Source organism: Macaca fascicularis, chromosome 20, assembly GCF_037993035.2.
Source record: "Macaca fascicularis isolate 582-1 chromosome 20, T2T-MFA8v1.1".
NCBI lineage: Eukaryota > Metazoa > Chordata > Mammalia > Primates > Cercopithecidae > Macaca > Macaca fascicularis.
Window position 1 is genome coordinate 30,020,142 of NC_088394.1, and position 21,551 is coordinate 30,041,692.

Here is a 21,551-nt window from a genome sequence, read left to right on the forward strand (position 1 = left end):
TGTAGTCCCCTAGTCACTGTGCTCTCCGTCTCCCAAATTAACAGATTTCTCCCCGCCATGCAGATGCTGCTGAGGGGCAAGGGCAGGTGGCACAAACACTCCCTTTTCTCCACTGTTGGTGTCTTAGTAGTTCACATGCCACTTTATTGTTGTAAAGTTATTGTAGTAAAGTTTGTATATCAATTGAGAAAACAGGGCCTCAGGTTTTTCACTCAACTGTTGTATTCTCAACTTAGCATAATTTTGTGTATTAGATTTGTAAAATATATGTATCTGAATCTAGTAATTGGAATTCTTAAAATTTTTATATCTTTCAGATGTGTTTTCGCATTATAACAAGGACCTGTTGACAGAGCAATGCACAGAAGCTTCATTCCAAAAAGTGGTATCAAGGAGACACGGGAACTGTCATCTTGAGAATTTACATTTAAGAAAAAGGTGGAAAAGGGAGGAGTGTGATGGGCACAATGGATGTTATGATGAAAAGACTTTTAAATATGATCAATTTGATGAGTCCTCTGTTGAAAGTTTGTTTCACCAACAAATACTTTCTTCTTGTGCCAAAAGCTATAACTTTGATCAATATAGGAAGGTCTTTACTCATTCATCATTGTTTAATCAACAAGAGGAAATAGATATTTGGGGAAAACATCACATACATGATAAAACTTCAGAGTTATTTAGGCAGGTCTCTACTCTAAGTAGGTACCGAGATGTTTTTATTGGAGAGAAAAATTATCATTGCAATAATTCTGAAAAAACCTTGAACCAAAGCTCAAGCCCTAAAAATCATCAGGAAAATTGCTTTCTAGAAAAACAATGCAAATGTAAAGAATTTGAGAAAGTCTTTCTTCAGAGTATGCATGGGCAAGAGAAGCAAGAACAGTCTTACAAATGTAATAAATGTGTAGAAGTTTGTGCCCAGTCATTAAAACATATTCAACATCAGACCATCCATATCAGAGAAAACTCATATAGATGTAATAAATATGATAAAGACCTTAGTCAGTCATCAAATCTTAGAAAGCAGATAATCCATAATGAAGAGAAACCATACAAATGTGAAAAATGTGGGGATAGCTTTAACCATAGTTTGCACCTTACTCAACATCAGATCATTCCTACCGAAGAGAAACCTTATAAATGGAAAGAATGTGGCAAAGTCTTTAACCTTAACTGTAGTTTATACCTTACCAAACAGCAGCAAATTGATACTGGAGAAAACCTTTACAAATGTAAAGCATGTAGCAAATCTTTTACTCGTTCCTCCAATCTTATTGTGCATCAGAGAATTCACACTGGAGAGAAACCATACAAATGTAAAGAATGTGGCAAAGCCTTTCGCTGTAGTTCATACCTTACTAAACATAAGCGAATTCATACTGGAGAGAAACCTTATAAATGTAAAGAATGTGGAAAAGCTTTTAACCGTAGTTCATGCCTTACTCAACATCAGACAACTCATACGGGAGAAAAACTTTACAAATGTAAAGTATGTAGCAAATCTTATGCTCGTTCTTCAAATCTTATTATGCATCAGAGAGTTCATACTGGAGAGAAGCCTTATAAATGTAAAGAATGTGGCAAAGTCTTTAGCCGTAGTTCTTGCCTTACTCAACATCGGAAAATTCATACTGGAGAGAATCTTTACAAATGTAAGGTATGTGCCAAACCTTTTACTTGTTTCTCAAATCTTATTGTGCATGAGAGAATTCATACTGGAGAGAAACCCTATAAATGTAAAGAATGCGGCAAAGCCTTTCCTTATAGTTCACACCTTATTCGACATCATCGAATTCATACTGGAGAAAAACCATATAAATGTAAAGCATGTAGCAAATCTTTTAGTGACTCCTCAGGTCTTACTGTGCATCGGCGAACTCATACTGGAGAGAAACCCTATACATGTAAAGAATGTGGCAAAGCCTTTAGTTATAGTTCAGATGTTATTCAGCATCAGAGAATTCATACTGGCCAGAGACCCTACAAATGTGAAGAATGTGGCAAAGCCTTCAACTATAGGTCATACCTCACTACACATCAGAGAAGTCATACTGGAGAGAGACCCTACAAATGTGAAGAATGTGGGAAAGCCTTCAACTCTAGGTCATACCTCACTACACATCGGAGAAGTCATACTGGAGAGAGACCCTACAAATGTGATGAATGTGGTAAAGCCTTCAGCTATAGGTCATACCTCACTACACATCGGAGAAGTCATAGTGGAGAGAGACCCTACAAATGCGAAGAATGTGGCAAAGCCTTTAACTCTAGGTCATACCTCATTACACATCAGAGAAGTCATACTAGAGAAAAACTTTGAAAATGTAAAACATGGAGCAGATTTTTACTTGTTATCCATGTCTTATTGTGCATCAGATAATTTATATGGGAGTGAAACCCTACAGATGTTAAGAATGTGGCATAACCTTTAACCATTTTTCAAGCTTTACACAACAGCAGAGAATATAAACTGAAAAAAATCCATATAAATATTAAAAATGTGGCAAATTATTTAAACTGTGCTCAACCCTTACTCAAGGTAACCCATACTAGAGAAACACTATAGATGTAAAAATGTGAAAAGCTTTATTCAAAATATCAAACTTATGAGTCACCTAGGGGTTCATAGAAAAAGAAAGTTTGTAGATGCAATAAATGTGAGGAAGTATTTAATAAAAAATGAAGTCTAAATGTGTCAGAATTTATGTGAGAAAGGACTAAAGCACAGACACTTTCAGCCTTTATACTAAATAAATTTATATAGAATCTAAAGGCAAAATAATTAGATAATTTATTTGCTTATATGTTTTAAAGTAGCAAGAACATTGATGTTTTGACAGGTATATTTCATAGATACTTCATTTGTATTTACAGTATTTGAGGTTTTTGAAGAGCAAATATTATTTATATAATTCAGCTTTCAAATCTGTTGCTGCTTTTCCTTAATCCATGGTGTTCATGTGAAAATATATGTTCTGTTTTTTTTTTCTGCATCAGAGCAATGTGAGGTCCTTCTAAGTTAGGTGAAAATAATTAATATCAACATTTTTCATGGAAGTTTAATGCCAAATGTAAAACACATGAGGAAAATTTTAAAAAATATGCTCTTTGTGTTTGAATAAAGTAGTAATGCATGTAAACATATACGTGTTTAGAGCATTTTTCTATATTAAAGTAAGAGGGATATTCTGGATTTTTGAAATTACTTCACCAATTCCTCCATAAGTTAAAAAAAAAAAAAAAAAAAAAAAGAGACTTCATTTAAAGCAGAGGTCCCCAGTCCCAGGCTGTAAACCGGTTACTGGTCTGTGGCCAGTTAGAAACTCAGCTGCACAGCAGGACATGAGTGGTGGGTAAGCAAGCATTACCACATGAGCTCTGCCACCTCTCAGCTGAGTGGTGGCATTAGATTTTCGTAAACCCTATTGTGAATTGTGCATGTGAGGGATCTAGATTGTGTGCTCCTTAGGAGACTCCAACTAATGCCTGATGATCTGAGGCAGAACATTTTCATCTCAAAACCATCTCTCTCCTTGCCAGTTTGTAGAAAAATTGTCTTCCACAAAACCAGTCCCTGGTGCCAAAAAGGTTAGGACCACTGAGTTGAAGTACTGACATATCTTTAAAACAGAATAAAGTAGGAGTCTTTAGTATTATTTGATGTGATAGAAGACATAGTGAAAGAGTTGAGTATTTGATGTGAAGAGAATAACATCTTCACCTGTATCAGAGAAATGTGAAGATAATTCCTATCAACATTCACTAAATAATTAGCCTCACTTAAAAAAAAAACGTAGCAAACAGAACTGCAGGATTAGTATATTGGAAAAAAGGAATGTTTCTTGAGTACTTGTAACTGTATTTTGACCAGGAAGAATATAGTGGATTTTAAAATGGTTTAGACTATGGGTGAACTTAATTTCTTTTATTAAAATTAGTTGGTTTTTCATATTTTAACACTGATGTACAATGAATGAAATGTTGTACTGACACCAGTGTTAAACTATTCTATCTTATCTAAGATTGTGGTTAACAGATGGAAATAATATACTATGGGTTAACAGTGAACTGTCTTCCCTAATATTCCTTTTGTTGGAGGACTTAAACTTTCAATAATTTAGAGAATAGTTTTCTCATAGTGACTGTCTTGATAATGATTAGATAAGGCAGGTAAGACTGAAAGGCCACAACTTAGCAGCAAATGTTTTACATTCATTTGAGAGCCAGTTTGTAAGTAGTTCACAAAAAGATGTTGGGTTAAAGCAGTGGTTTGAATTAATTGCATAGCATTCATATAACATAATGCAACTCAGCCATACAAAGAACTAAAGCTCACGCCCTATATGAATCTCATACACCTACTAAGTGAAAAAAGCTAGACATAAAATTGTGTTTTGTGTATTTATGTGTTGCATTATTTCAGGCAAAATAAACCTATGGTGAAATAAATCAACGCATTAATAGCCTCTGGTCGAGGAAGAAAAGATAGATGTTTGGGACAAAACACAAGTGAATTTTCTGAAGATGATGAAAATGTTCTGTTTGTAAACTAGGTGATGGTCATATGGGTTTATTTGTTGAAAGTTTACAACTAGAGTTTGTGTCAGCCAATTGGTGCTGCAGAGTCTGTTTCCTTTGGGTTGGGATCTCATTTGTTTGAGTTGGGACTTCACCTCATTGAAGTCCTGGCAGAGTCACTAGAAGAGATGTGATGATCTTGTCCCAGACCCGAAGAGTGGGTTCTTGAATCTCACACAGGAAAGAATTCTTGGTGAGTTGCAAAGTATGGTAAAGTTATAATGGTTTATTAGAGACTACTCAGTTACAGAGTAGGGCATCCTCAGAAAGCAAGAAGAGGAATGCCTTGCAATGAGAAGAGATCGTTGATTGAAAGTTCCTCTGTTAGAGCAGGCCTTCCTCACAAAGCAAGGGGAGAAATGCACCCATTTCAAATGGCTATATAGGTTATTAAGAATGGTATACTTTATTACAGAGACTTGTAATCAGCTTGTGACAGGCTATTAGTATTGTTACTTTTCTATGTTACTATTGATTTCAGCAGGAATTTATAAGTGTACTATTTTTAAAGCAAAACATACTTAATAATGCTTTTTCTTAAAGTACTGGGACATTTTCATAAGTTTTGAGTCCTTATTTAGTTGATTAACATCATTAACTCTGTGTCTCAACCATAAACATCTTGTGAGCAAGAGTGCCAGCCCCCTTGGAAAGGAATCCAGCAGGTTTGGCTTTTTTTTTTTTTTTTTTTTTTTTTTTTTTTTGAGACAGAGTCTCGCTCAGTTGCCCAGGCCAGAGTGCAGTGGTGCAGTCTTGGCTCACTGCAATCTCCACCTCCTGGGCTCAAGCTATTCTCCTGCCTCAGCCTCCCGAGTAGCTGGGATTATAGGCGCCTGCAACCCACACCTGGCTAATTTATATATTTTTAGTAGAGACAGGGTTTTGCCATGTTGGCCAGGCTGTTCTTGAACTCCTGACTTCAGGTGATCTGCCCACTTCAGCCTCCCAAAGTGTTGGGATTACAGGTGCGAGCCACTGCGCCCGGCCACAGGTTTGGCTTTACCTGGCCTTTATTCAAGATAGGGTCACTAGTTAGGATACTTCTGGCAGATTTAGCATGATTGTTATCTGAAAGCTGTCTATCACACTGCAGTGAGGAGGGGGGTTGAACAGCGACTAAGGTGTAATGGCTGCTTATTTGGCTACAGAGGTCCAGCTAGCAGCAAAAGTGTAATGGCTTGAGTAGGAATTACAGTTAGGAAAAGGATTTTTAAAGAGCTCTATAGTCAAAAGTTGAGTTAATAAAAACTGGTATTTACTCTATGTACATACGCATATGCATGGTTTTAAGATCTCCTCTCTCTGTAATACAAACAGTCAAATGAATTCTGTTTCTCCTTTTACTTCTGCCTGTCCTTCCTCTTGCCACTCCAAATGTCACATGAGGGGACTTAAAAAAAAAAAAAAAGAATTCTAACAATTCTAGCCTAGAATCACAGAATACAGAAAAGTTGGCACAGTCTCCTCCTTTTGGGAGGAAACTGCTTTTCTCATGAGGCCCTCAGTTGTAAGCAGAGAGATTCCTCTCAGGTCTAGCACTCTGCTCTTTTTTGTATTGCATTACTTGATCTCCTTGACTGGGGGATACCAGAGATTACACTGTACTATGAGAGAACTTCACTAGGTGGATGTAATTGCTGGTGAGTCACTGGCAAGAGCTATGGTTTTAGAGGGCTGACAGCAGTCGCTTATAGCAAATGTTTATTACTCTAGAGAGTTGCTTATTTCTTTGGGTGTTTGGATAGAAAAAGCATGGTTTAGAACGTAGAGGCTACAGAAACACCCCCCAGCCACTCCACTGAGGGGTAAGACACCCATGTGGGATGCAGTAATCATAGTGTGTGCTAACTGGCATAGGATCGCCCACCAACCTCAAAGGAATGTCCTTCTACTGAGGTGCACTGTGGGATCATTGAACTGCCCAGTCCTCTGGCAGTTCCTTTCTTTTGGGGGCTCAGAATTCAGTGTTAAAATGGGATTCTTGATTTGGGAGGATCTAAGTGTTATGCCTTCCAGCTGTTAATGCTTTGCACATATTTAAATATTAAGCCTTAAAAACTGCATGCTTCCTTTATTTATTAAGTGGCTCCACCCTGAAGCCAGTAATCTAATTAATAAACAAACTAAGTTAAAAAGCCCACCTATCCAACTAAATCCATCTCCAAAATGTGCAACTTTCTGACATTTAGCTGGCTGGTTTGCTGCTCTTTGTAAAAACAAAAAAAAAAAACCAATTCAGGAATGCTTTTCTCCAGGACCTGGGAACAATGTATTTGAAATGTAAATATGAAAAAAGATAGTACCCTATCTCACAATTTTGCAGTAAGATAGGAGCCTAATTTAATCAGGCACTTAGTTCCAAGTTGCAAAACAATTTTCTGTCACAAAGGTTAGTTTATTTTTCCCTTTTTTTTTTTTTTAATTATTTTGGGACGGAGTCTCGATCTGTCGCTCAGGCTGGAGTGCAGTGGTGCAGTCTGGGCTCACTGCAAGCTCCGCCTTCTGGGTTCAGGCCATTCTCCTACCTCAGCCTCCTGAGTAGCTGGGACTGCAGGCGCCCGGCTAATTTTTTGTATTTTAAGTACAGACGGGCTTTCACTGTGTTAGCCAGGATGGTCTCGATCCCTGACCTTGTGATCCGCACACCTCGGCCTTCCAAAGTGCTGGGATTACAGGCATGAGCCACCGCGCCTGGCCTATTTTTCCTTTTAATAAAGCCAATTATCAAACCTAGATCATCTTTCTCGTTACCAGGTGAATTTAGGATAAACTGCCAAATGGTGCTGTCAAATTTTCCTGCTTGGGGGCTATTAATCTTGACAACATGTATGTTTTATAACTCAATTAAACCAGACTGTGATGTTTAAACACTACATGTTTTGCTTCTGATGTACATCACATTCTGGTTTGAGTTTTAAAACAGTTTTATCTCTTTTCTACCTTTGTGGAGAGGCATTCTAGGTTGGGAGGCAATGTTGTTTTAATTATATTTCCCAAGCACTGTTCAGAATTACAAGATCAAATATAAACATAAAAGATCAGGCTTCGTACTAGAAGGGACTTTGGCAGATACCCGTCAAATTTTCTCACAGGCTTTCTTCCCCCAAGCCACAATAGTTCAGTGAAGATCTTGCCTGCCCTCAAAATCTGAATGCAGTATGATCTCGCTGCCTATTTTGGGCTCTGCAGTTTCGTCTGGGGCACAGTTAGAAAAGATTTGTAATAGAATAACCTCATAAAGTGGCAATCATCAGTTCCAGCCCTGTCTTTCAGTGCACCTGGTGACTTTATAACAGAAATGAATTCAGAGAACTTGGGGCCTGGAAGCCCAATCAGACATGTACATGTGCATTGAGTTGGCCTCTTCCACTTCCCCGTCTCTCTAGGGACCTAAATCTGCACCATTACATTTTGAACGCAGGATCTGGGGCTCTTCAGAATGCTCTATAGCAGCCTTCCTGGGAGGAATCTCTTCTCCAACTTGTCTCTTCTTGCTGTAAAACCCAAGAATACAGAACAGATGCGATCCCTCATAGAATTTGCACACAAAGGGAATTTGCCTCCCCCTGAGATTCATAAAACAGGGCCAGCCTTCAGTCTGAGGGTTACAGAAAGTCTAGGGCAGACCTTTCTTGTATCATGAGAGATCAATACAGACCCTATAAAGCAGGAGGATGGCTCAGGGTGGGGCCTGTAGAATCTTTTAGATCTTGTTCATTGACCTGCTGCCATTGTGTGAGGGGCTTCTAGTGGTCAATGCAGAATCTATAAGTGTAAACAAGCATTAACATCAAAACTACCACTTTCAGGGACACCAGAACCTGCTTTGTTTAGAATGTTAAATGTATCTTTTCCAAAAAATTGACCAGCTTATCTAATCAAAATATTATAACTGTACATTAAACCTCACATAGAAAGATGTTAAAATTCTGTTAAACTTTCTGGAATTTTGTTTATCTAAATGATCTTAAAATTCTACACTTTGGAATACTGACTTCCATTCTTTAAAAGCTGTGCTTTTCTAGGCGGCCTATCCTAAATGTTTGTATTTAAATAAAGTCTTTTAAACTTACTTTCTAATCTTTTTGATTATCTTAGGTTGACACAACTATAGTCACCATGTTGTGAAAGAAATCTCAAAAACATATTCCTCTTTTGGGTGTCTCATAAACGGTTTAGCCACAGAGTCAAGGAGAGAACACTGGAGTGTCTGAGAACATGGGTCTTGACTAATTTTAATCAGTGTTCCTGGGCACAGAGGACATACCCTCGATTTCATTCCTGATGCAATATTTGATGTAGTTCATAGTACTATAATCTTGTTACTGTGATACACCAAAATATGAGGTTAAAAGACCTTTAAATCTTTTAGGAAGAAAAAGTGTTCTATGTTCCTCATCTTTTTGGGTTTTGTGGTCAGAAACATGCACTGGCAGACAGGATTTTTAAAGTTTCCAGTAATTTGTAGCTCAGGATTTGTGTCCAGTGTTTTTCTATCTCCTACCTCTGCAGCTGCCTTCTCTGACTCATGTTTTTCTCACATGAGCTGAGAATAAAATGTCTTCAGATTGGGAGTGTCCATGATTTCCGATGTATCTTACTCTGTTTAATGAATAGTATATGCATTTCAGTTGTTTGATGGCATCTAAAATATCCTAATTCTTATCTTGCCATTTGTGCATTTTACACAAATATTTAATAAAACTGTTATTAGCCAGGAAGGGCAATTCCCTTTTCTGATATTGCTAGCTGTGTTTCTTGGGTTGCCACTATTGCCACTGAATGAAAAAAACCTTTCCTTCACCAAACCAGGTAATTTGCAGCTCTCATAATCGCTTCGTGCTGTTGATGAGCAGTCATATGTTTTTCAATGCTATTTACAAAGTATGGTAAAATTGATGAGGAATATGCTTTTGATTGTTATACTAATAAAACAGGATATTTTGTGATTATATAGCTACACTTAAATATGTCAGGAAGAATGCAAGTAATTATTAAAATAATATTGTTAATAAAATGATGTAGAATTCCAAATCCTGGCTCATGAATCTGATGTACAGCTGAGGCCAAACAGTGTCACTGGTGCTTGGAGATAGAGGAACGTTTATTCAGTGGGGCCAAAGTAAGAATGTAGGACAGAAAATTTCTCAAATCCATCAACAAAGCAACATCAGGGGATATTTATTCAGCCAGAAGATAAGGAAAGGGGAGTTTAAGGGAATTGAGGGGAAAAGTGTGTATTTCTTCAGTCTCAGATAACATCTTGACCAACAAGACTTCTCGGTGTCAACAGCTGGTAACAATGTCCTTCAAGGCATGTATTTCTTCTGCAAAATGTTTCTGTGACCCTTGTGCTTGACAAAGAAAATTATCTCCTCCTGCTTGACAGAGAACAGTATATCAACCATTTATAATTGTATTGTAGAAACAAGGGATGCTGGCTTTTGTGCAAGCAAGCAAGGGTTTAATTAGAAATTTCATTATTTCAGTCGCTAAAAATGCCGGGGTGCTGAAATCTCAAGGGGCTTGGTTATAATAATACAACACTAAGCAATAGATATTATTATAAAACTGAGGAAATAAGTCTTATAAAACTTTATTTTTGTCTAACATTCTGTAATGCAAAATAACATTGGTTTTGGAAATGGCTTCTTTCTTTGAAGACCTTATTTATTTATTTTTTTTTTCAGATATTTGATCTAAGCACATAGATTTTATGATTAGTTTTTAGTTCCTGGTTCACTTGACGATGTTTTTCGAAACTGACATTTCCATGATTGCATGGATGCTTTCGGGCTTGCAATATCATAAACAAGCTAAGATGAAAGAATAAGGAAGATGAACTTGATCTGCATTATCTGTCTCTGAGAGTACTCAGGGGCTTCACCCTCAGCCTAAGGACAAACTGTCACTACTCAGAGCAATCTGAGATGTGCATTCAAATACATATATTTGTATGGTACCAGATAGCACCCAGTTCTCCATGCTCGTTCCAATCTATATGACCTCTATGGATTTTTCTTTTTTTGCTTTTCTCCCAGGTCTGCATCACGTTTTCAGATCCTATGATTATTTCATGGTGGCATTGATGGATTCGGCAAGTAAAACTACTAGACCCACAGTTACATCTAAAAAGCAGAAAGACAGCTACTAACTCTGTAGTATAAAGTATTTGGGGGCTAGGTGCAGCAGCCCACGCCTGTAATCCCAGCACTTTGTGGGGCCGAGGTGGGCAGATCACAAGGTCAGGAGATTGAGACCATCCTAGCTAACACAGTGAAATCCCGCCTCTACTAAAAATACAAAAAAAAAAAAAAAAAATAGCCGGGCGTGGTGGCGGGTGGCTGTAGTCCCAGCTACTCGAGAGGCTGAGGCAGGAGAATGGTGTGAACTCGGGAGACAGAGCTTGCAGTGAGCCGAGATCACGCCACTGCACTCCAGCCTGGGCGACAGAGCGAGACTCCGTTTCAAATAATAATAATAATAATAATAAGTATTTGGATACTCTATATGTAATTCATTATCTGAAATTTATTTAACTATCTTGTACTTTATTTGTTAACTCCAATCTGTGAGAAACATAGTTCTCTCCAGTCCAGGCTCAACACCAATGCCCTCCAGAGTCTCCTTGGAGAGGCAGGGCTCATGCTGATGTAGGAGAAACACTTTTTTATCAGTATATAGAGTTGTTTAGAGTGAAGAGCATACATTAGAGGTGATGAACTGGATATCTCACGTGGTAAGAGAACAAAATATTAAAATTTTAATCTCTTTTCTATTATTTTTCTCTCTTTTGGGTATATGAACTATCATATAAGATGATAAAAATAAAATAATTCAGATATAGTTATTAAATAATTTCATGAATATTAGTATTTTATGTCCAAATATTGTTTTACTTATATGGGATTGTGAACCGTAAGATGTGGAGACCATTGAGCCTTTATGGCAATATTCTTCTGGCAATTCTCTGGCTTTTTATTGTTAGCAAACTTCTGAATGATTCTACTCTGAGGTCATGCCAAGGTGGTCTTCTGTTGTTGGATAAATTCCTCCATCAGGGAAGAAATAAGTTTACTTGGGCTGTGTTTTTTTGCTCTCTGGGGGGCTGAAAAACACTAAGTGTTGGTCTCTTTTTTTTCTCAGTTGAGTTAGGGGAATAACATACATTGCCACAAAACAATTCTTTCAGTTCTGGAGTCCTTAAACAGATTGTCTCCTTCCTACCACCTTTCAGAGCTCTCCTTTCAAGGCTTCCTGTGTGATTTTCAAGGTTTATAGCTGTAGTTAGTGGAGAAATGCAGCGGGAAATGGGTCTGTTATAAGAAAAATTTTAGACTGTAATGTTTCCCTGTCCCACAATCTGGAAGGGAGCTGAGACCAAATAATGACCCGACCAATCCAGCTTGGCAAGTAGATAAGTGTATTAAGACTTACATGTGGGACCCTCCTAGGAGGCAGCAGGACAGCTTTAGAGTCCACATCACCTCCCATCTTTAAGCTGCTTTTGAGCTAATTTTACAGCTCTTGGCCTACTGTGTGTGTATCATGGGACTCTCCCTTGGTATGTTCTCAGATACTCTCTAGGATGTTTGCATTCTCAGAAACAACTGCTCCTCAGCTGATCCCTATGGCCTTGGCTCACTTCCTGGCATTCAGTGCTCAAGCAGTGGATATACACCTTGAAGTAATCTAGTGGAGGACTTGTCACACTACAGAGTCTACATCGTCCTTTCCAGACTCAAAGTTTCTACTCGCAGACTTTTTTGTTGACTCAGGATTCTTCTGACATCCTGAACTAATTTATTTAAGATTGCCTGGAAAGTCTTCCAACATATCAGTAATAAAATGTATTCCTTATATCCTATATCATCTTGAACATAATGGAATACATGACCCAAACAAACTCACCAGTGTTAGTCCACCAGTGTTGCCATACCACAAAACAAGAGAAACATGAGAATACAGAAAAGAAACCGTGTGTGCTGCCTTCTATTACATTATAACAACATCAGCAAATAACTGACACCCCCTCCCTGATTTTCAGGCATTAAAATTAAGGTTCTGTGGGTTAATCTTATTTCAATGTGGAGGGCTGTTTCTTTTTGATGACATTAACCATTTAAGTTTGTAATCTTTGAGTAAGCAGATTGTCCTACATACTGCGGGTGGGGCCTCATCCAGTCATCTGAAGGTTTAAATAAAACAAAAAAGCCAGCCTTCCTGAGCAAGAGAAATATCTCCATTCGATCGCTTTTGTACTTTATCTGCACAATTAACTGTGTCAAATTTTTCTCAAAATTAAAACTGGAATTGCCCTCTCAGATCTCAGTCTTGATCTTCTCAGCCCACACTGCAGATTTGGACTTGCCAGTCTCCATAATAAAATGAGCCTATATATATATACACACACACACATATATATATACACACACACATATACACACACATATATACACACATATAATATGTATTATAAATATTATTGAATTATACACTACATATATTAAGGTTAAATGAGTTCATAAGGGAGAGCCCTTATTCTGGTAGGAGTGGTATCCTTATAAGAAGAGGAAGAGACACCAGAAAGTTCTTTCTCCACACACAGAGAGGAAAGCTATATGAGAACACAGAAGGGAGCCTCCTATAAGCCAGAAAGAGAGGGGTTACCGGAAACCAACCCTGCATAATAGGACCTTGATCTTGGACTTAAAGCATCCAGAATTGTAGAAAAATAATTGTATGCTGTTTAATCCACCCAGTTTGTGGTACTTGTTATGAAAACTTGAGATAAGTTAGACAATATACCATTGGCTCTATTTCTCTAAAGAATCTTGGCTAATACAGATTTTGGTACTAAGAGTGGTTCTACAGGAGTGACCTTGGTAAATCTTATTATTTGGTTCTGAAGTTTCTGTATTGGGCTCAATAATTTGATTAAATTCAGACACTATTAATTATTTCCAGTAGTAATAAGAGCATTGATAGTACATGTCATGATATGGCAAAAAGGTGCAGAATACTGCCATTGAATACCCCTAATGAAGCATTTTTAGAATCAAGAACCTGGACAACCATGCATATAATACTTTGAAACATTTTTGTCAAAATAAAAATATATGAATATTGACTGGTTGTATGTAATGTCAGTGGACAAAGTGGAGAAAGAAAAGAATGAGCTCAGAAAAAACAATGTATGCCAAATGCCACGTTAATGACCTTAAAGCTTCTGTGTCTGCCATGGAGATGCTTATCTCCAGTAACCACAAGGCCAAGATTGCTGAAAACCAAATGCAGAATCTCATCCTGTGAGTACCCGAATTACAACACACATTAAATTACCAGACTAGTGTCATGTCAAATACCAAAAAGAAGACAGAAGAGACTGGGAATCTATATTCAGCATTCTTAAAGAAAATAATTTCTGACTAATAATTTTATATCCAGCCAAATTAAGCTTCATAAGTGAAGGAGAAATAAGATCCTTTTCAGGCAAGCAAACACTAATGAAATTTGTTACCACCAGACCTGCCTTACAAGAGTTCCTGAAGGGAGTGCTACATATGGAAATAAAAGACTGTTATCAGCCATTATAGAAACACATTTAAGTACATAGACCAGTGACACTATACAGCAACCACACAAACAAGTCTGCATAATAACCAGCTAACACCATAACAGGATGAAGTCTGCGCATATCAATACTAACCTTGAATGTAAGTGAGCTAAATGCCCCAATTAAAAGGCATAGAGTAACAAGTTAGACAAAGAAGCAAGACCCAATGGTGTGCTGTCTTTGAGGGAAACATCTCACATGCAACGATACCTGTAAGCTCAAAGAAAAGGGATGGAGAAAAATCTACCAAGCAAACAGAAAAAAAGCCTGGGGTTGCTATTTCATTCCAGACAAAACACACTTCAAACTAACAAAGGTCAAAAAAGACAAAGAAGGACATTACATAATGGTAAAGAACTCAAACAAAAAGACCTAACTATCCTAACTATATATTCATGCATCACAGGAGCACCCAGGTTCATGAAACTAATTCTTGGAGACTGTGAAGAAACAGATAACCACACAGTAATAGTGGGAGACTTCAGCAATGAATTCAGAGTGATTAGACAGATCACTGAGGCAGAAAACTTACAAAGGTATTCAGGACCTGAACTCGATACTTGACCAAATGAACCTAATAGACATCTACAGAACTCTCCACCCCCAAAAACCAGAATACATATTCTTCTCATCTGCACGTGCCACACACACTGTAAGACTGACTGCACAATTAGACATAAAATAATCTTCAAATTTTTAAAAAATCATACCAACCACACTCACAGACCAGAGAGAAAGAAAAATAGAAATTAACACTAAGAACATTGATCGAAATCATACAATTACTTGGAAATTAAACAACATGTTCCTGAATGACTTTTGGGTAAACAATGAAATTAAAGCAGAAATTATGAAACTCTTTGAAACTATAAAGATACAACATACAAGAATCTCTGGAACACAGCTAAAGCAGTGTTAAGAGAGAAACTTATACACTAAACATCCACATCAAAAAGTTACAAAGATCTGAAATTGACAACCTAACATCACAACTGGAGGAACTAGAGAAACAAGAACAAACCAACCCCAAAGCCAGCAGAAGACAAGAAATAACCAAAATCAGATCCGAACTGAAGGAAACTGAGATTTTAAAAACCCATATAATAGATCAATAAATTCAGAAGTTGGTTATTTGAAAGAATTAATAAGATAGATAGACTACCAGCTAGAAGAGTAAATAAAAAAAAGAGAAAAGGTTCAAATAAACAATTAGAAAAGGACATTACCACTGATGCCACAGAAATACAAAATACCCTAAGAGAAAACTACAAGCTTCTGTACATACAAGCTAGAAAACCTAGAAGAAATAGATACATTCCTGGAAATATACAACCTCCCAAGCTGAACCAGGAAGAAATTGAATCCCTGAACAGACCAATAACGTGTTCCAAAATTGAATCAGTAAGAAAATACCTACCCACCAGAAAAATCCCAGGACCAGATGGATTCACAGCAAAATTTTACTAGATGTGTAAAGAAGAGCTTGTACCATTCCTATTGAAATTATTTTTAAAAATTGAAGAGAAAGGACTCTTCCTGTAACTCATTCTGTGAGGCCAACATTATTATCATATCAAAACCTGGAAGAGATACAGCAAAGAAAGAAAACTTCAGGCCAGTATTCTTGATGAATATAGATAGAAATATTTTCAACAAAATACTAGTAGGCAGAATGTAGCACATCAAAAAGCTAATTCACCATGATCAAGTAGTCTTTATCCTTGGGCTGCAAGGTTGGTTCAGCATACACAAATAAAAAACTGTGGAGAAACCTCTGCAGACGCAAACGACTCTGTCTGACAGCTTTGAAGAGAGCAGTGGATCTCCCAACACGGAGGTTGAGATCTGAGAAGGGACAGACTGCCTGCTCAAGTGGGTCCCTGACCCCTGAGTAGCCTAACTGGGAGACATCACCCACTAGGGGCAGTCTGATACCCCACACCTCACAGGGTGGAGTACACCCCTGAGAGGAAGCCTCCAAAGCAAGAATCAGACAGGTACACTCGCTGTTCAGCAATATTCTATCTTCTGCAGCCTCTGCTGCTGACACCCAGGCAAACAGGGTCTGGAGTGGACTTCAAGCAATCTCCAACAGACCTGCAGCTGAGGGTCCTGACTGTTAGAAGGAAAACTATCAAACAGGAAGGACACCTACACCAAAACCCCATCAGTACGTCACCATCATCATCAAAGACCAGAGGCAGATAAAACCACAAAGATGGGGGAAAAAGCAAGGCAGAAAAGCTGGAAATTCAAAAAATAAGAGCGCATCTCCCCCGGCAAAGGAGCGCAGCTCATCGCCAGCAACAGATCAAAGCTGGACGGAGAATGACTTTGACGAGATGAGAGAAGAAGGCTTCAGTCCATCAAACTTCTCAGAGCTAAAGGAGGAATTACGTACCCAGCGCAAAGAAACTAAAAATCTTGAAAAAAAAAGTGGAAGAATTGATGGCTAGAGTAATTAATGCAGAGAAGGTCATAAACGAAATGAAAGAGATGAAAACCATGACACGAGAAATACGTGACAAATGCACAAGCTTCAGTAACCGACTGGATCAACTGGAAGAAAGAGTGTCAGCGATTGAGGATCAAATGAACGAAATGAAGCGAGAAGAGAAACCAAAAGAAAAAAGAAGAAAAAGAAATGAACAAAGCCTGCAAGAAGTATGGGATTATGTAAAAAGACCAAATCTACGTCTGATTGGGGTGCCTGAAAGTGAGGGGGAAAATGGAACCAAGTTGGAAAACACTCTTCAGGATATCATCCAGGAGAACTTCCCCAACCTAGTAGGGCAGGCCAACATTCAAATCCAGGAAATACAGAGAACGCCACAAAGATACTCCTCAAGAAGAGCAACTCCAAGATACATAATTGCCAGATTCACCAAAGTTGAAATGAAGGAAAAAATCTTAAGGGCGGCCAGAGAGAAAGGTCGGGTTACCCACAAAGGGAAGCCCATCAGACTAACAGCAGATCTCTCGGCAGAAACTCTACAAGCCAGAAGAGAGTGGGGGCCAATATTCAACATTCCTAAAGAATTTTAAACCCAGAATTTCATATCCAGCCAAACTAAGTTTCATAAGTGAAGGAGAAATAAAATCCTTTACAGATAAGCAAATGCTTAGAGATTTTGTCACCACTAGGCCTGCCTTACAAGAGACCCTGAAGGAAGCACTCAACATGGAAAGGAACAACCGGGACCAGCCATTGAAAAAACATGCCAGAATGTAAAGACCATTTAGGCTAGGAAGAAACTGCATCAACTAACGAGCAAAATAACCAGTTAATATCATAATGGCAGGATCAAGTTCACACATAACAATATTAACCTTAAATGTAAATGGACTAAATGCTCCAATTAAAAGACACAGACTGGCAAACTGGATAAAGAGTGAAGACCCATCAGTCTGCTGTATTCAGGAGACCCATCTCACATGCAGAGACATACATAGGCTCAAAATAAAGGGATGGAGGAAGATTTACCAAGCAAATGGAGAACCAAAAAAAGCAGGGGTTGCAATACTAGTCTCTGATAAAACAGACTTTAAACCATCAAAGATCAAAAGAGACAAAGAAGGCCATTACATAATGGTAAAGGGATCAATTCAACAGGAAGAGCTAACTATCCTAAATATATATGCACCCAATACAGGAGCACCCAGATTCATAAAGAAAGTCCTTACAGACTTACAAAGAGACTTAGACTCCCATACAATAATAATGGGAGACTTCAACACTCCACTGTCAACATTAGACACATCAACGAGACAGAAAGTTAACAAGGATATCCAGGAATTGAACTCATCTCTGCAGCAAGCAGACCTAATAGACATCTATAGAATTCTCCACCCCAAATCAACAGAATATACATTCTTCTCAGCACCACATCGCACTTATTCCAAAATTGACCACATAGTTGGAAGTAAAGCACTCCTCAGCAAATGTACAAGAATAGAAATTATAACAAACTGTCTCTCAGACCACAGTGCAATCAAACTAGAACTGAGGACTAAGAAACTCAATCAAAACCGCTCAACTACATGGAAACTGAACAACCTGCTCCTGAATGACTACTGGGTACATGACGAAATGAAGGCAGAAATAAAGATGTTCTTGGAAACCAATGAGAACAAAGATACAACATACCAGAATCTCTGGGACACATTTAAAGCAGTGTGTAGAGGGAAATTTATCGCACTAAATGCCCACAAGAGAAAAGGAAAGATCTAAAATTGACACTCTAACATCACAATTAAAAGAACTAGAGAAGCAAGAGCAAACACATTCAAAAGCTAGCAGAAGGCAAGAAATAACTAAGATCAGAGCAGAACTGAAGGAGATAAAGACACAAAAAACCCTCCAAAAAATCAATGAATCCAGGAGTTGGTTTTTTGAAAAGATCAACAAAATTGACAGACCGCTAGCAAGACTAATAAAGAAGAAAAGGGAGAAGAATCAAATAGATGCAATAAAAAATGATAAAGGGGATATCACCACCGACCCCACAGAAATACAAACTACCATCAGAGAATACTATAAACACCTCTACACAAATAAAGTAGAAAACCTAGAAGAAATGGCTAAATTCCTGGACACGTACACCCTCCAAAGACTAAACCAGGAGGAAGTTGAATCCCTGAATAGACCAATAACAGGCTCTGAAATTGAGGCAATAATTAATAGCCTACCAACCAAAAAACGTCCAGTACCAGATGGATTCATAGCCAAATTCTACCAGAGGTACAAGAAAGAGCTGGTACCATTCCTTCTGAAACTATTCCAATCAATAGAAAAAGAGGGAATCCTCCCTAACTCATTTTATGAGGCCAGCATCATCCTGATACCACAGCCTGGCAGAGACACAACAAAAAAAGAGAATTTTAGAACAATATCCCTGATGAACATCGATGCAAAAATCCTCAATAAAATACTGGCAAACCGAATCCAGCAGCACATCAAAAAGCTTATCCACCATGATCAAGTGGGCTTCATCCCTGGGATGCAAGGCTGGTTCAACATTCGCAAATCAATAAACATAATCCAGCATATAAACAGAACCAAAGACAAGAACCACATGATTATCTCAATAGATGCAGAAAAGGCCTTTCACAAAATTCAACAGCCCTTCATGCTAAAAACTCTCAATAAATTCGGTATTGATGGAACGTACCTCAAAATCATAAGAGCTATTTATGACAAACCCACAGCCAATATCATACTGAATGGGCAAAAACTGGAAAAATTCCCTTTGAAAACTGGCACAAGACAGGGATGCCCTCTCTCACCACTCCTATTCAACATAGTGTTGGAAGTTCTGGCTAGGGCAATTAGGCAAGAGAAAGAAATCAAGGGTATTCAGTTAGGAAAAGAAGAAGTCAAATTGTCCCTCTTTGCAGATGACATGATTGTATATTTAGAAAATCCCATTGTCTCAGCCCAAAATCTCCTTAAGCTGATAAGCAACTTCAGCAAAGTCTCTGGATACAAAATTAATGTGCAAAAATCACAAGCATTCTTATACACCAGTAACAGACAAACAGAGAGCCAAGTCATGAATGAACTTCCATTCACAATTGCTTCAAAGAGAATAAAATACCTAGGAATCCAACTTACAAGGGATGTAAAGGACCTCTTCAAGGAGAACTACAAACCACTGCTCAGTGAAATAAAAGAGGACACAAACAAATGGAAGAACATACCATGCTCATGGATAGGAAGAATCAATATCGTGAAAATGGCCATACTGCCCAAGGTTATTTATAGATTCAATGCCATCTCCATCAAGGTACCAATGAGTTTCTTCACAGAATTGGAAAAAACTGCTTTAAAGTTCATATGGAACCAAAAAAGAGCCCACATCTCCAAGACAATCCTAAGTCAAAAGAACAAAGCTGGAGGCATCACGCTACCTGACTTCAAACTATACTACAAGGCTACAGTAACCAAAACAGCATGGTACTGGTACCAAAACAGAGATATAGACCAATGGAACAGAACAGAGTCCTCAGAAATAATACCACACATCTACAGTGATCTGATCTTTGACAAACCTGAGAGAAACAAGAAATGGGGAAAGGATTCCCTATTTAATAAATGGCGCTGGGAAAATTGGCTAGCCATAAGTAGAAAGCTGAAACTGGATCCTTTCCTTACTCCTTATACGAAAATTATTTCAAGATGGATTAGAGACTTAAATGTTAGACCTAATACCATAAAAATCCTAGAGGAAAACCTAGGTAGTACCATTCAGGACATAGGCATGGGCAAACACTTCATGTCTAAAACACCAAAAGCAACGGCAGCAAAAGCCAAAATTGACAAATGGGATCTCATTAAACTAAAGAGCTTCTGCACAGCAAAAGAAACTACCATCAGAGTGAACAGGCAACCTACAGAATAGGAAAAAATTTTTGCAATCTACTCATCTGACAAAGGGCTAATATCCAGAACCTACAAAGAACTCAAACAAATTTACAAGAAAAAAACAACCCCATCAAAAAGTGGGCAAAGGATATGAACAGACATTTCTCAAAAGAAGACATTCATACAGCCAACAGACATATGAAAAAATGCTCATCATCACTGGCCATCAGATAAATGCAAATCAAAACCACAATGAGGTACCATCTCACACCAGTTAGAATGGCGATCATTAAAAAGTCAGGAAACAACAGGTGCTGGAGAGGATGTGGAGAAATAGGAACACTTTTACACTGTTGGTGGGATTGTAAACTAGTTCAAGCATTATGGAAAACAGTATGGCGATTCCTCAAAGATCTAGAACTAGATGTACCATATGACCCAGCCATCCCATTACTGGGGATATACCCAAAGGATTATAAATCATGCTGCTATAAAGACACATGCACACGTATGTTTATTGCGGCACTATTCACAATAGCAAAGACTTGGAATCAACCCAAATGTCCATCAGTGACAGACTGGATTAAGAAAATGTGGCACATATACACCATGGAATACTATGCAGCCATAAAAAAGGATGAGTTTGTGTCCTTTGTAGGGACATGGATGCAGCTGGAAACCATCATTCTTAGCAAACTATCACAAGAACAGAAAACCAAACATCGCATGTTCTCACTCATAGGTGGGAACTGAACAGTAAGATCACTTGGACTCGGGAAGGGGAACATCACACACCGGGGCCTATCATGGGGAGGGGGCAGGGGGGAGGGATTGCATTGGGAGTTATACCTGATGTAAATGACGAGTTGATGGGTGCTGACGAGTTGATGGGTGCAGCACAGCAACATGGCACAAGTATACATATGTAACAAACCTGCACGTTATGCACATGTACCCTAGAACTTAAAGTATAAAAAAAAACAAACAAAC

General features: G+C 38.2%; 1 protein-coding gene across 8 annotated transcripts in view; it reads left to right on the top strand.

Moving 5' to 3' along the window:
• Window positions 1–3,145, top strand: part of ZNF267 (zinc finger protein 267) — a 43,475-nt gene extending 40,330 nt beyond the window's left edge. For all 8 annotated transcript variants that reach the window (XM_074026994.1, XM_074026995.1, XM_065537466.1 and 5 more), the window contains one exon: window positions 318–3,145. In XM_074026994.1, coding sequence (XP_073883095.1) covers window positions 318–2,323 — 2,006 coding nt within the window. In that variant the 3' untranslated portion in view covers window positions 2,324–3,145. The remainder of the gene's footprint in view (window positions 1–317) is intronic.
• Window positions 3,146–21,551: the final 18,406 nt, after the last annotated feature.